The 16,598-nt window shown below is 33.3% G+C and overlaps 1 protein-coding gene across 14 annotated transcripts in view; it reads left to right on the forward strand.

Annotated features, from left to right (window-relative positions):
- The window catches only part of Sesn (Sestrin), a 516,933-nt gene that overhangs the window by 412,832 nt on the left and 87,503 nt on the right, over positions 1-16,598 (forward strand). For 2 of the 14 annotated variants that reach the window (XM_067775357.1, XM_067775370.1), the window contains exons 1-2: positions 4,069-4,490; positions 14,051-14,470. The exons of 1 other annotated variant lie outside the window; for it this stretch is intronic. In XM_067775357.1, coding sequence (XP_067631458.1) covers positions 14,396-14,470 — 75 coding nt within the window. In that variant the 5' untranslated portion in view covers positions 4,069-4,490; positions 14,051-14,395. Of the gene's footprint in view, positions 1-4,068; positions 4,495-14,050; positions 14,471-16,598 lie in introns of those variants that run through there. 11 more of the 14 variants (XM_067775363.1, XM_067775366.1, XM_067775361.1 and 8 more) reach the window with 10 other exon arrangements.

Consider the following 16,598-nt stretch of genomic DNA (forward strand, 5'->3'; position numbering starts at 1 on the left):
CTGAAAATGGCACAACGCCGAAACCGATTTGTCTCGAAACGAAATTTGACAAGGGATGACAGAAAATCAATGCAATATACATCATTTATCCACCCTGTCGGAAACTCAACAAAACAAAATAAGTCAAATGTCAAATTCTTCTTCTTATGCTTTGCTTGCTCCAAAATTTGAGCGCTGGCTACTGTTTCATATCAGATGACGCCAGTGTCGCTCAATCTACCGTTCTTCATAAAAATACGTGCAAACAACACATCATACATAAGTTTGTATTAAACTCATCTACATATATGAAAAACTGCTTATGTGGCGGAGCTATAAGACAACCGAAAAATACGAAGCCATTAAAAGCAAAATTTGTGCGGGTAGGTCATTTTGTTATTCATCTATAAAAAGAACAAAAACAACAAAATATATAATACAGCAACAATAAATACGAAATAGATAACAGAATAATAAAAATGAAAATGTGCGCGTGTATGAATATACAGTTTAGTCAATATAAATAGGAAGATTGGAAAATGTGTGTATGTATTGTGACGCATATTATCATCACTATGCGATACTATCATCACTAAGCCAATACTAAGCAGCCACTCATGGCGGAACGTTACAAGGTGGCAGCATGCGACTGCTGATTATAAAGTTTTTTATTTCATTTGATACATCAACTTCCGGCGCACTACGATTTTTACATTTGTCCGTCGAATTTACAAAAACAAAGTACATGTAATTATACTCAGCTGAGCAGAGCTCACAGAGTATATTAATTTTGTTCGCATAATGGTAATCCGTAACGGCATAAACTAATCGAGATAGATATAGACTTCCATATATCAAAATGATTTGGGCGAAACAAGAAATTAATTTAGCCATGTCCCTCCCTCTGTCCGTAAACACGATAACTTGAGTAAATTTTCAGCTATGTTGATGAAATTTGGTACGTAGATTACTGGACACACATCTCAGATCGCTATTTAAAATAAACGAAATCGGACCATAACCACGCCCACTTTTTCGAAATCGAAAATTTCGAAAAACCGAAAAAGTGCGATAATTCAATACCAAAGACGGCTAAAGCGATGAAACTTGGTAGGTGAGTTGACTTTATGACGCAGAATAGAAAATTAGTAAAATATTGGGCAATGGACGTGGCAGCGCCCACTTTTAAAAGAAGGTAATTTCAAAGTTTAGAAAGCCAAAATATATTGGCACGATTTTCCATTCGTTGAAGATATCATGATGAAATTTGGCAGGAACGTTACTCCTATTACTATATGGGTGGTAAATAAAAATTTGCAAAATCGGATTACGAACACGCCCACTTTTAAAAAAAAAAATTTTATAGTCAAATTTTAACAAAAAATTGAATATCTTTACAGTATATAAGTGAATAATGTCAACATTCAAATCCAGTAATGATACGGTACAACAAAATACAAAACTAAAAGAAAATTTCAAAATGGGCGTGGCTCCGCCCTTTTTCTTTTAATTTGTCTAGAATACTTTTAATGCCATAAGTCGAACAAAAATTTACTAATCTTTGTGAAATTTGGTAGGGGTATAGATTCTATGACGCTAACTGTTTTCTGTGAAAATGGTCGAAATCGGTTGAAGCCACGCCCAGTTTTTATACACAGTCGACCGTTTGTCCTTCCGCTCGGCCGTTAACACGATAACTTCAGCAAAAATCGATATATCTTTACTAAACTTAGTTCACGTACTTATCTGAACTCACTCTATCTTGGTATTAAAAATGGCCGAAATCCGGCTATGACCACGCCTACTTTTTCGATATCGAAAATAACGAAAAATTAAAAAAATACCATAATTCTATACCAAATATGAAAAAAGGGATGAAACATGGTAATTGGATTGGTTTATTGACGCAAAACATAACCTTGGAAAAAACTTTGTAAAATGGGTATCACACCTACCATATTAAGTAGAAGAAAATGAAAAATCAAAAGCCCTTGGAATCTTGGCAGGAACGGTATCGTGGTATTACATAAATTAGCGGTACCCTACAGATGATGTTCTGCGTTACCCTGGTCCACATTTTGATCGATATTTCGAAAACGCCTTCACATATACAACTAAGGGCTACTCCCTTTTAAAACCCTCCTTAGTACCTTTAATTTGATACCCATAACGTACAACACACATTCTAGAGTCACCACTGGTCCACCTTTATGGCGATATCCCGAAATGGGGTCCACCTATAGAATTATGGTCCACTCTCTTTTAAAATACACTTTAATACCTTCCATTTGATACCCATGTCATACAAACACATTCCAGGGTTACCCTATGTTCATTTTCCTGCATGATTGTTTTCCCTTATTTTGTCTCCAAAGCTCTCAGCTGAGTATGTAATGTTCGGTTACATCCGAACTTAGCCTTCCTTACTTGTTTAAACTTAAATTGGAAAATTTCAGCTAAATATTTTTGTGCATGAATTGTAACTTTCTGAACTAAAGGTGCAAGAGGTGTAGAAACGACTTAACAACCCAAGTAACTAGAGTTTTGTTGAATTTTGGCAAAAACAAAAAAATAAAATAAAAAATAAAAGTAGAAAGGCAGTTCGGAATTTTGTGCATTTGTTGTTGGGAACTTCGCAAAAGTAAATGTAAGCCACGATTCGTGAACAGCTTTTTTCATTTTGAAATTTTTCTTATAATTTGTTAGCGTTTTATGTAAAAATAGTACGACAGTTTGCAAAATCCAATGATTCTAGATAATTTGCAAAAAATTTGATTTGTATGGACGAAAGTTAACCGATATCGCGCCATCGCTTTTCGATAGGATTTGGGCTCAGGAAAAAAAAAGTTCCACTACGCACATAATTTTCTAGCCTGCGATATTTAATTTTTTTTTTTTCCTTTTTTTCGACTTTGAATTCTTAGGTTTTTTTCATGACCTACTAAAAAAATTTTCATGTATACCATGTCCGACGCAAAAATGTCCGCTAAAAACGTTTTCGATAACAGTTTCTTGAAAAAAAAAAAATATTTTATGTTATGTTAATATAACCCAAATCTGAGCCCAAATCCTATCGAAAAATCGATGGCGCGATATCGGTTAATAAATCGACCCAGTCTAATGTATATGTCAAATTTAAAAAACAAAATTTATTTGCAATATCTCTCCAAAGAATTTCATAATTGAATGATCGTCCTTATCATATCTCCCAGCAACTGTATTTAGGTTCATCTTAGATACGCTCGCGCATAAATACAATAGCCGATCATTGTCAAAAGTCCCCGGCACATAAGCAGTTTTTCATATACAGAGATGCGTTTAACACAATCTTGCGCATTATGAGTAGATAGCACGTATTTTTATGGAGAACGGCAAATCGAGCGACACTAGCGCCATCTGATATGAAAAAGTAGCAATCTTCCAACTTTTGTTGCAAGGAAAGCATAAGAGGAAGAATTTTACATTTGATTTGGCTAAGGATGCCCTCACACTTTGCAAGTGAAACTATTTTTCCCACTTGTTGGTACTTTTCTAAAATTTTTCACAGTTAAAAACTGCAATCCTACAAATGAATAAAGCCGGAGTCATTGGTGCCGTATGTCGTATCGCTGTATCCGTATCCCTAACGTAATCAGCTGTTTATCGTTACGACGGTAAACCAAAACCCAATTGGTTGGCTACGATACGGTTACGACCTTAGCGGCACCAATAATCGATTGCATTGATTCTCATAAGGTTGGTCGAATCAGCTGTTAAAAGGTTACCGATACGGTTACCGATAAAGCACCAATGTCTCCAGCTTAAAACAAAAAATATGTTAGCAAGTATTTTTCTTGTACAACAAAAAATGAAAAACTTTCATTGTGTCTCGGCCATAACGAATACCGAGTGATGAAAGAAACCAAAATTTCGTCGCACAAGCCCTTTCATTATTTAAGGCGCTCACATTTGGTACGATTGTTAAGGCATGCACATAAATATGTATGTATGTGTGTTCATCTGTGTGTGAGGTTGTGTACTTGTATTTGTAAGTATTTTTTCGGCACACATTTGTTTTCGAAAATTTTCAGTTTGGCATTCTTGTTTTAGACCGCACGCTGTATGGTGCACATCTGACCGCAACACGCAAAAGTGAAGAGCCAAAAAATAAACGCGTAGAGTAAAAACATACCGGCCGATGATCAAACAGATCGACAAAGACGATTATCAGTTAGCTTTTGATTTGATAATTTCATATACATACATACATATGTGTGTTTATATTGTAATAACAAAAAACGTCAAAATTACGAACTCGCGTACAACGACGTTGTAAGATTTTACATATTACGTGAGTGTGTGAGTTTGTTTGTGTACCTAATAAAAAAAGTTCATTTAAAGTGCGTGTAGCGGTTGACAACGCGCGTCAAATGCAGGCAACTCACGCATCGCTCATAAACTGTTGTCAATTTACTTTTTATCGGATCGCTGTGTATTTATGTATGTGCATCTCCTCGTATGTTTGTATGTATGTAGGTATTAAAATTTATGCACCTCCACGCAGGTATTCAGTTGTGTTATTGTTTACGAAATTTTCATCAACGCGGGTTGTACGTGAACAGCACATGTTTGTAACTATTGTTGTTCTTGCTGTTTTGATTGAAAGTGCGATTCATAATTTCATTGTATTATTTATGCAAGTTGGTCGAAATTTTAACTTATAAATAGAATTAAAAAACAAAAAATACGAAATAATGCCAAATTTTATAATAAATAAAGCAATATACAAATTTTAAACTAAAATAATAAACAACTTAACATAGCATATTTAAATTTGAAATCAAAAATAACTAGTGTGAGCATAAAAAACATGATATTAAAATAAAATTAAAAATTAAAAGTACCCATTAAGCATGATTTTTACTTGGTAAACAACTCGCCATGAAAGAAAACAAGAACAACTAAAAATTTACGAAAACAAAATTGTGCTTGATACCAGGGATCGAAGTTAATTATTTTAATATTAAAATATTTTTTTAAATATTTCTCAGTAAAAACGAATATTTTACACAAAATTTTTCGGTAAAACCTAAAATTATATTTATTATCAGAGGTGGTTATTGATACGGAAAAACAAGTTTTTTTTCGATCAAACTAAAATAAAGAAAAATGACAAAAAAAAGTGCCGGAAATTTTTATACTGAATTTTGACCGCCAAATATTTTTAGACGAAATTAAAAGTAAAATTTAGTATTTAAAATAAAAGTTAAATCTGTAAATAAATTTTTACAGTAAAAAAAGCAGAAGTCAGTTTTTATTACGACTAAAATGATTGGTATTTTATTTTTAAATTTTCGTTTCATTACATTTTTATTTAAATCAGAATATAAAGTTGTTTATAGACTTTTATTTGTTCAATCAAAAAAATCTTGATTCCTAGGTTTGGTTTCCAAATAAAAATTAAAGAACCTTTTCAACTTATATTTTTAAAATAAAAATTTCAAATGATTAAAAATGTTTAATGAAATCAAAAAGTAAAACAAACAAGTAAGGAAGGCTAAGTTCGGGTGTAACCGAACATTACATACTCAGCTGAAAGCTTTGAAGACAAAATAAGGGGAAATAACCATGTAGGAAAATGAACCTAGGGTAACCCTGGAATGTGTTTGTATGACATGGGTATCAAATGGAAGGTATTAAAGATTATTTTAAAAGGGAGTGGGCCTTAGTTCTATAGGTGGACGCTTTTTCGAGAAATCGCCATAAAGGTGGACCAGAGGTGACTCTAGAATGTGTTTGCACGATATGGGTATCAAATGAAAGGTGTTCATGAGGGTTTTAAAAGGGAGTGGCCCTTAGTTGTATATGTGAAGGCATTTTCGAGATATCGACCAAAATGTGGACCAGAGTGACCCAGAACATCATCTGTCGGGTACCGCTGATTTATTTATATATGTAATACCACGAACAGTATTCCTGCCAAGATTCCAAGGGCGTTTGATTTCGCCCTGCAGAACTTTTTCATTTTCTTCTACTTAATATGGTAGGTCTCCACCCATTTTACAAAATTTTTTCTAAAGTTAGATTTTGCGTCAAAAAACCAATTCAATCACCATGTTTCATCTTTTTTCGTATTTGGTATAGAATTATGGCATTTTTTTTAATTTTTCGAAATTTTCGATATCGAAAAAGTGGACGTGGTCATAGTCGGATTTCGCCCATTTTTATTACGAAGATAGAGTGAGTTCAGATAAGTGCGTGAACTAAGTTTAGTAAAGATATCTCGATTTTTGCTCAAGTTATCGTGTTAACGGCCGAGCGGAAGGACAAACGGTCGACTGTGTATAAAAACTGGGTGTGGCTTCAACCGATTTCGCCCATTTTCACAGAAAACAGTTATCTGCATAGAAGCTATGCCCTTACCACATTTCACAAGGATTGGTAAATTTTTGTTCGACTTATGGCATTCAAAGTATTCTAGACAAATTAAATGAAAAAGGGCGGAGCCACGCCCATTTTGAAATTTTCTTTTATTTTTGTATTTTGTTGCACCATATAATTACTGGCGATGATGTGGACATAATTTACATATATGTATACTGCAAAATATTAAATTTTTTGTTAAAATTTGACTTTTAAATTTTTTTTTTTAATGTGGGCGTGTTCGTCTTCCGATTTCGCAAATTTATATTTAGCACACATATAGTAATAGGAGGAACGCTCCTGTCAAATTTCATCATGATACCCTCAACGACTGCCAAATTACAGCTTGCAAAACTTTTAAATTACCATTTTTTAAAAGTGGGCGGAGCCACGCCCTTTGTCCAAAATTTTACTAATTTTCTATTCTGCGTCGTAAGGTAAACCCACACCCCCAGTTTCATCGCTTTATCCGTCTTTGGTAATGAATTATCGCACTTTTTGGGTTTTTTGAAATTTTCGATATCGAAAAAGTGGGCGTGGTTATAGTCCGATTTCGTTCATTTTAAATAGCGATCTGAGATGAGTGCCCAGGAACTTACATACCAAATTTCATTAAGATACCTCAAAATTTACTCAAGTTATCGTGTTCACGGACAGACAGACGGACGGACGGACATGGCTAAAAGAATTTCTTTTTTCGCCCAGATCATTTTGATGTATAGAAGTCTATATCTATCTCGATTCGTTTATGCCGTTACGGGGTACCGTTATGCGAACAAAGTTAATATACTCTGTGAGCTCTGCTCAGCTGAGTATAAAAATAACTAAAGATTTTCTTGCTATTTTTCAGCAAAAAATCTAAAAATTTTAAACTGCATTTTTTATAAATAAATATAACTGAAATTTTGCCTTTTATTTGTTCAGCGATAAAATGCTGCGAATTTTTACTTTATTTGTGCAGAAAAGGCAACTAGCAATTTGACTTTTATATATGCTGTAAACAAAATTTGTTCGATTTTGGTTTTTTCTGCAAATTATATTAATAAAATAATAACTAAAAACGAAAACTGATTATTTGAATGCTATTTGTTTAGTTAATTCAGTAAAAAAAAAACAAAAAACAGAAAATTTGATTTACATTTTTTTTAATCTCACATAAAACTGCTTATTTGGAAAATAAAGCTTAATTTTCTTTCACTTTGAAACTAGAAATTCGAAATTTTTTTGTATAATAAGAATAATTACTAAACCAAAACTAAATATTTGACTGTTATTTGTTTAGTTTGTTCATTCGAAAAAAGATGAAGGTTACAAAAAACTTTTTTTCTTAGAAGAAAATACTGATAATTTGGTTAAATGTTTTTAATTAAACATAACAGTGAAATTTTATTTTTTTTGGGAAATATAAAACTGAAATACTATATATATCGTTTTTTTTGTAAATATAAAATTGAGAAATTTACTTTCATTATTTTAATATAACAAAAATAAAAAATTTGACTGCACATATTTAGCTTTGTTTAGCCAAATAAGTAAAATTTAAATTGTTTAGTATTTTAAGTAATAACTGAAATCTTAAAACTTGAAATCTTAATTTTTTTTCTAACTAAAATTATTGGACTGTTATTTGTTTAGTTTGTTCAGTCAACAAAAGATGAAAATTTTAAATTATTTTAATCTTCCTAGAAAAACTGAAAATTTGATAAAAATTTTATTCGATCAAACCTAGAACTGAAATTAGTGTTTTTTATTTGGTAGAAATGAAATTGAAAATTTGAATTTTATTAGTTTAATGAAAAAATAGCTAAACTAAATTTGAATTTTTTGTGGAAAACTAAAATATAAAATTAGACTTTTATTAATATATTTTTTTTCGCGTAAAAATGAAATAAATAATTTGCTTTTGAATAACTAATTAATTCTTATTTTTTTAAGTTGTTCGGTCAAAAAAAGCGGAAATTAAAATTTTTTGTTTCCAAAGAAAATGTGAAGTCTGACTAAATTTTTTTAATCGAGCATAAAACTAAAATTTAATTTTTTTGGGGAAAAATAAAACTTAAAATTCAACTTATATACATATATATATAATTTTTTTTTATAAAAGTTAAACTGATAATTTGCTTTTATTATATCAGTAAAAATATAAATAAACTAAAACTAAAAATTTGACTGCTGGTTGTTTAGTTCGTTCACTTATAAAAATGTCAAAATTTAAAAAAATGTTAGTCTTCTAGGAAAAAACTGAAAATTTTGTTAAATTTCTTTGTAATCTTATTTTAACTGAAATATTATAATTTTGTGTGGAAAAATAAAACTGAATTTGACATAATTTTTTTATTTTGTAGAAATGAAACTGAAAATTTGAATTTCATTTGTTCAGTAAAAAAAAGCAAGCTAAATTTTTTGAAAAGTTCTTTTTTTTTATAAAAATGGAACTGAAAATTTAATTTTCAATTTTCATTTCTTCTGTCAAAAAAAAAAAAAAATAAAAAAATAACTGAAAGTTTAACTTAAAATTTTCGTCAAAACGAAAATCACATGTAATGCGTAAGTATTTGTTTTTTTTTTTTTTTTTTTGTTGTAATGGACTTTGTGGCAGCGCGCTGCCCTCAACTGGCTCAATGAATCCAAATGATTAATTTATTTACATATTAAATATTAAATTTTTGTTTTTTGTTTTTTAGTAAAAAAAACTGAATATTTGTCTTTAATTTCTTCAGTAAATAAACCTATTTTTTTAGGTCAAAAATGTTTGTAATTTTGACTATAATTTTTTTTTTTTGTAAGAAACAAAACGAAAATGGAAACATTTTACTTACATATATTATTTAAGTCAAAGAGCGTTACTTTCGTTTGTTCAGCAAATTCACTTTTTTTGTAAAAACTTGCAGAGAAAAAATAAATAAAAAGGTCGCGGAACTGGCTCTACAATTTTTCTATGAACTAGTCAGAAACAAAATGAATTTAAAATTTTCATTTAAATAAAAAAAAAAATGTTTTAATATTTTACTTTATTTTTCATGTCCAAAACCATTTATAATACTTGTTATCAAAATATTATTATTTATTATTAAAAAAAGAAATTGGTTATTTGTTAAATCGTGGCGGTCCCTGCTTGAAACATTAAAATTTTAATAACACAAAATAATTTGAACTAGCGCAGAAATACTAAAAATATGTACGTGCATATAAATCAACTAAATTTAAACAAATAACAACCCGGTAGGTCTGTGGAAAATTTTAAATATTGTGAATCACTAAAAAAAATTGTTTAGGCTTGGAAGTTTTGTTTTTTCTTTTTTTACTAGCAATACGAAAACAACAAAACTTGCTACAAAAATTGTTAGAGTACTATTCCACTCACCTTTATCATATCCGTTCATAAGTTATTATCGACATCATCTAACAAAACAAACGGTTAGCTCAATAAACTTGCTATTTCGATGAGAAGATACTACAGAAACAGTGAAGTGAAATGTAAAGAAGTGTTTTGTATATTTTGTGGCCATGCACTGTACATGCCAGAGCTCAATATGTATATCAATTAATTTTTTTTAACCATGCGGTAAAAAAATGGTAAAAAAAAAGTTAAAATGGTTTAAGAAAATATCCCAGCTTGGCTAGTTTGTCATTGGTAAAGTCTGTTGATATTTAGGTAGAGACGATTATGGATAGACGAGCCAAACCCGTGCGCATCTTGCGCAGCCAATATAAAAGCCTGTTATCAAATATCAACATAAATCAGCTGTTTTATTAATCAATTAAAACTTACAGCTTGCGCTGCCATCTGGTGTATGGTAGGAACTACCGGTAATGCAATGCAAATATTCACAATAGTGCCATAGTACAAATAGATTTCTTTGTGTGCTCACAATCGTTTATTTTTAACAAATTATTTTAATAAAATATAGCTAAACAAAAGCACTATGACCAAAATTTCCCAAAGCTCGCTAATAGCCCGAATCTCCATCTTTACAACCAAAACTTTATTTATAGATTTGGATTCCATATGAGAGCGAAAAAGGGACCCGTACATAAAAGCAGCAATTAGAAATAATATATATGATGGTTGGATGCTATACTTACCTATTGGCCAGTCAACACACTTTTTTAAATGTCGAGATAAACGCCCTTTCCGCATATTAATTCGGTATGCTTGGCTATTCAGTTGAAAATAAAGCCAACTACGGTCTAACTACTAGTTGGTTACCTTTAAATCAACAGGCACTCTTATCTGTTTATTTTCTTTGAAAACAGCTAACAATGTATGGCAATGGCCGCAAAATTTTTTTGTTACTAGTCCCAGATGCACTGCGACCTTTATTAAGATCTATTGTGGTTGACATTTTATCCTATTGTGGAGGCTTTTAACTCTTCAGGCTGTTTACTCCATACCAGGAAGGTGTTAAGAGTCACGCCACCTAGTTGGGAGAGTCTCTACCTTGTCAGAGAATGTGAGCCGGCGTTTTATACACCAGCTCATAAAAACGGCAGATTTGTGTATCGAATACATTTAACTTACTTAGGTGATATCGTATAGTGCTCTTTGGCCCACACTGCTTAGATTAATGAGTTTGGCTGGTACTATCGTCCCTGGATGGCTCGGCCGTTTCTCATGAAATTTTGTGAGCATATTGAGTGGGTCTGGAAAAGAATAAGAAGTAAAAAAAGGAAAGCAGGAAGAGACTGAGAAAGTTAGACGAATATAGATATATAAGGATATATGAAGTGTGGGAGGGAGAAGGAGAGGGAACTAAACGCAGTACAAAAAAAAAGGTTAACGGGGGAGGAGTGAATAAAAGCATATGAAAGATAGATAGATATATAGACCAAAGTGAGGGCAGAAAAACAAGTTAAATGGGGTTACAACAAATTAAATGAGGTTACTTACTTACTTACTTAATTGGCGCTTAACCGTCTAAACGGTTATGGCCGTCCAACAGGGCGCGCCAGTCGCTCCTTCGCTCCGCCAACCGGCGCCAATTGGTCACACTAAGGGAGTTTAAATCGTTTTCCACCTGGTCCTTCCAACGGAGTGGGGGCCGCCCTCTACCTCTGCTTCCATAGGCGGGTTCCGATAGAAACACTTTCTTGGCCGGAGCATCATCTTTCATTCGCATAACATGGCCTAGCCAGCGCAGCCGCTGCGTTTTAATTCGCTGGACTATGTTGATGTCTGCGTATAGCTCGTACAGCTCATCATTAAATCTTCTTCGGTACTCGCCATCGCCAACGCGTAGAGGTCCATAAATCTTTCGAAGAACTTTTCTCTCGAACACCCCCAAAGCCGCTTTATCTGCTGTTGTCATGGTCCATGCTTCTGCCCCATATAGCAGGACGGGTACGATAAGTGACTTGTAGAGTATGAGTTTCGTTCGCCGAGAGAGGACTTTACTTTTCAATTGCCTACCTAGTCCAAAGTAGCATTTATTGGCAAGATTGGCTCTTCGCTGGATTTCAGTGCTTATGTTGTTGCTAGTGTTGATGCTGGTTCCCAAATAAACGAAGTCTTTCACTACTTCGAAATAATGGCTGCCAACAGTAGCGTGGTTGCCAAGGCACGTATGCGCTGACTCTTTTCTCGATGACAGCAGGTACTTCGTTTTGTCCACATTCACCATCAAACACATCTTTACCGCTTCTTTTTCCAGTTTGGAGTAAGCAGAACTAACAGCGCGGGTGTTTAGGCCGATGATATCAATGTCATCAGCATATGCCAGTAATTGCACGCTTTTGTAGTATATTGTTCCAGTGCGGTTAAGTTCTGCATCTAGTATAATTTTCTCCAGCATCAAATTAAAGAAATCGCACGATAGGGGGTCACCCTGTCTGAAACCTCGTTTAGTTTCGAACGGCTCGGAGAGGTCCTTCCCAACCGTCGGGCATGCACTCTTCCGCCCATATTTTGCTAAGAAGCTGCTGCATGCGCCTTACCAACTCCTCGCCGCCGCACTTGAATAGCTCCGCAGGCAATCCATCAGCGCCCACGGCCTTATTGTTTTTCAATCTGGTTATTGCTATTCTAACTTCGACATAATCGGGCGGGGGTACATATATTCCATCATCATCGATTGCGGGATCGGGTTCTTCATCTCTGCACGCTGTATTGCTGCCTCCATTTAGGAGAACAGAGAAGTGTTCCCTCCATAATCTAAGCACTCTCTGGACATCAGTTACAAGGTCTCCGTTTTCGTTGCTACAGGAGTTTGCCCCGGTCTTAAAACCTTCCGTCTGTCGCCGTATTTTTTGGTAACATTTTCGGGCGTTATTCCTGGTGGCTAGCAGCTCAATCTCCTTGCACTCACGCCTTTCTGCTTCTGCTTTTTTCTTCCTGAAAAGGCGTCTCGTTTCCTTTTTCAACTCACGATAGCGTTCACACACTCCTCTTGTCGCGCTCGCTTTTAACGTAGCCCTGTAGGCAGCGTCTTTTCTTTCAGTTGCAACGCGGCATTCTTCATCGTACCAGTTGTTTTTTCGTGGTCGCCGGTAACCAATTTTTTCCTCGGCGGCAGTACGAAGTGCTTTGGAAATATGCTCCCACTGCTCCTGTATTGCTTCAGGATGAGTTGTGCTCTCAAAGAGCAGGTGTGAGAGTCGAGTTGCGAAATCATTGGCAGTCTGTTGTGATTGAAGCTTTTCTACGTCTAGCTTCCCTTGTGTTTTTTGTTCCTTGGTTTTAGTCGCGTTGAGGCGGGTGCGTATTTTGGCTGCAAAATGGGGTTACACTGAAATAAATATAAGAAGGGCAAAAAATTATAAGAATGAAAGTGATTAGTAATTCGTAAATTTCAATAAAAATCAATTTTATAACAAAATATAAAATAAAAATTAATCAATAATTTAAAAGATTTAAATTTTCTATATTTAATAAAATAAAATAATTTAATTTTAAATTATTAAAAATTAATATTTTAATTAAATAAAATATTTATATAATTAAATAAAATATATAAATAAATAATTTAAAATTTTTTAAATTTTCATAAAATTAAAATTTTATAAAAAATAAATAACAATTATTGAATTTTAAATTCTGCAATTAAATTAATTAATTTAAAAAATGATTAAAATTCAATTAATATTTATAAAAATCTATTAATAATTTTCAAATAAATAACCTTTTAAAGTAGGTACTTAGCTTTCCGCAAAAATGTTTTTCATAACTTTATTTATTAACAAAAAAAAAAACTATGAAAATGATTACTAATTCTTAAATTTTAAATTTCAAAAGATAATTAATAATTAACCAATAATTAATTTACTAATCAATATTTAATGAAGTAAATATAAGAATGAAAATGATTAGTAATTCTTAAGTTTCAATAAAAATCAATTTTATAACAAAATATAAAGTAATACAACAACAACAACAACAGCAGAGCAGAATAACGTCTGCCGGATCCGCTAGTTAGGAAATGAAATCCATCCTTTTTCACTCAAACTCGTTCAAATGCATTTCAAAAGACGAATAATTCTGTATTCACATACCTACGTTTTAGTGAAAATGGATTTGGAACTGCATTAAAATTTTATTGAACATATTTCGAATGGTCAAGAAAAGTGCCCATATATGCAATGTACATACATACCTAAATAAGTATAATATTGAAAAAAATACTTGAAGAACAATATAAATTAATATCTCTCATTCCATATGCATTAATTTTAGGTAAAATGGCAAATGGTTAAGAAAGGAAGATTTTTCAAAATCCCTAAAAGGAAATTCAACACCAAATCAAAAAACCATAAAAGTGAGACTGTGTGTGTTCAACAAAATATTTGTATACCTTTTAAAAACATAAAACATCTTCATATAAAATTAAACAAAAAACTACATTGAAAAAAAATCAAAAAAATGAATATTAACAACAAAAAATTGATATAAAAAAATAATCAAAACAAAAAAAAAATATATATAGCTTATGAGTGCCAATTTTTAAAGCAACTACAAATAAATAAAAAAAAGTCCAACCATTTAAAAACAAGTTGTTTAATCATTTGCTTGAATTGTGTTATGACAAATACGACCAGTTTTCAATCTTCAGCTGTTTTTAATATCAACAGCGATTTCTCGTGCTTAGAAAGTGAAGTAAGTAACCTAAATAAGAGCAAACATATTTATTTGTTATATAAGTCAGCATTTTCATTGTTGTTTTAATTAGTGTTAAAATTAATTTAGTTGAATTATTGAATTCTTTTCAATTTTAAAGATTATTAAATTGAGCTCATTTAAATGGAACCATGTGTATAATTCCATGCAATTAGGAAAATCTCTTGATCGGGTTAGGCAGCTTAGACTAAACTGGGGGCAGGTATGGCTATTGTAAGAGGCGCCTAAAATACTCAAATGATTCAAAGGATTTTACAGCGCAGCCCTTTTAAGAGGTTGCCAGCGCAATTTAAAGCTTCTCCAACCCAATTGTCAACTTCACCTAACCGTGGCTGATACAATTTCTTTAGCAACGAGGCTTTGGCGATCACAAGTTCCTCAAACAATTGGGGGGTAGGGGCGGGATGGCCTAGAAGGTTCAATGTGGTCATATTAAATGGTTCCCTAGATGCTCGGGCTTGTACCTTAGTGGTGCTTGTTACCGAAACGTACCGGATCTACGTCTATTCGGAAAGGGCCCATCAACAACGAATAAAACTCCCCACAATATTAGCGTTTAGTGTGTTTATCCCTACAACAACAACCACATTGTGATTTTTTTGGAAATGGTCAGAGCGATCCTTTGGCATGTAGTTCAAGTATCCTGCGGGTAAAGCCGTAAAAACTTACAACCATTTTGATTAACAATCAATAACTGCTTTGCTTATTGGATTGCTTTTTTTTGTTCTCGGAAAATTTACAGTGAAGAATCAATTTTCAATGAAATTAAGGTAATTAAATTTGATGACACTTTTTGTGATTGTAAAAACTAGAATCAACAATCAACTTATGTGCATGCACTTCATTTGTAATCGAAATTAACAAAGAAGCTAAATGATTGTTTTTTGAGATGGATTGCAATAACAATTTTTGTAAAATTAAAGCCTGCAATCAATGATTGTATCAGAAGTGATTGCAATCACATACCTTCAAATGATCGTAGATTGTATTTTGTATACAATAGATGATTGTACAACGCTCTAGTATATAAGCTCAGTTTTGGTGTCGGTTTCCCCGTGTTCCGAATGCTAGAGTGACTTGAAGAAGGCAGCAAGGTGGCATTTCTGAAACAAAAAGGTAAAGGCCGAAAGGCGTGTGCTCTTAGTGACGGAACTAATAGGCAGCAGGATAGCTCGAAGCTGAGTTGTCCGTTGCTGCTATGCCTGAATTTAAGTTGCATGCAAAGCTTCTACACATTTTCCAAATAACATTGAGAAGGACCTATCCTAGCCTTTGCAAAATCACACGAGGCTTCAGACAAGGCGAATCCCATTCGTACGATGTCTTCCACGTTATGCTAGACACGAAACTCTAGCAGCTGTTGTCACCGCAAAAATACTCCCTAAAAGCGTGTTATCGGTACGGCCAGTCCTTACCCAGATATGAATTCTGGTACTAGCGCGACAAGCTTGGAAGTTACTTTTTTTGGCATATCGCACCTTCAAGTCAGTGAATTATGTATATCTCTTACGGGAGGTGTGCTTTACCACGAGCATATTCTTCGCCTTCTATTTCACTCGAATGGTGGTATTGTTATCAATGGCCATAGCAAACGCGCCGTGAGTCCTGCCGTACCTGGTTTTCATAAAGAGACGAAAAAGCATGAAGACAATACGCATTGTTTGCTCTGTCAACAAATAAAGAGTTGGTGCATTTGGGTCTTACTGTACCAATGTTGACAGTTAAAAATTCGATGTACTTTCTCTCTCGGGTAACCATCCCAGACAATACCGACTTTTGTGTGCCAACAACATCGCTCTATGCAAGCTTCAGAAGAGTCCTCCACTCGAGAGAGTAGTACGGCAACGAACTAGTAAAGGGTAGTAGTTCACCGATCGTTCGAAGTTGGAAGGTAGATTGGGAATGCCGGACCTCGCTTGCTATTGTGTCGCTCTCATGATACAGCAATATAACTGGCAATTGTCACATAAACCTTTTATCAGGGATGGGTACAACTGAATTGAATAACGATGGTTGCAGGGAACAAGGAGGACCCCTGGCCAGTTGTGATCTGTTCCTCTTCTATAGATGAGTCTCAAATGAGCTAAGCAAACGCCGAGTAGACACT

The sequence above is a fragment of the Eurosta solidaginis genome, chromosome 3 (assembly GCF_040869045.1).
Source record: "Eurosta solidaginis isolate ZX-2024a chromosome 3, ASM4086904v1, whole genome shotgun sequence".
Taxonomy (NCBI): Eukaryota; Metazoa; Arthropoda; class Insecta; order Diptera; family Tephritidae; genus Eurosta; species Eurosta solidaginis.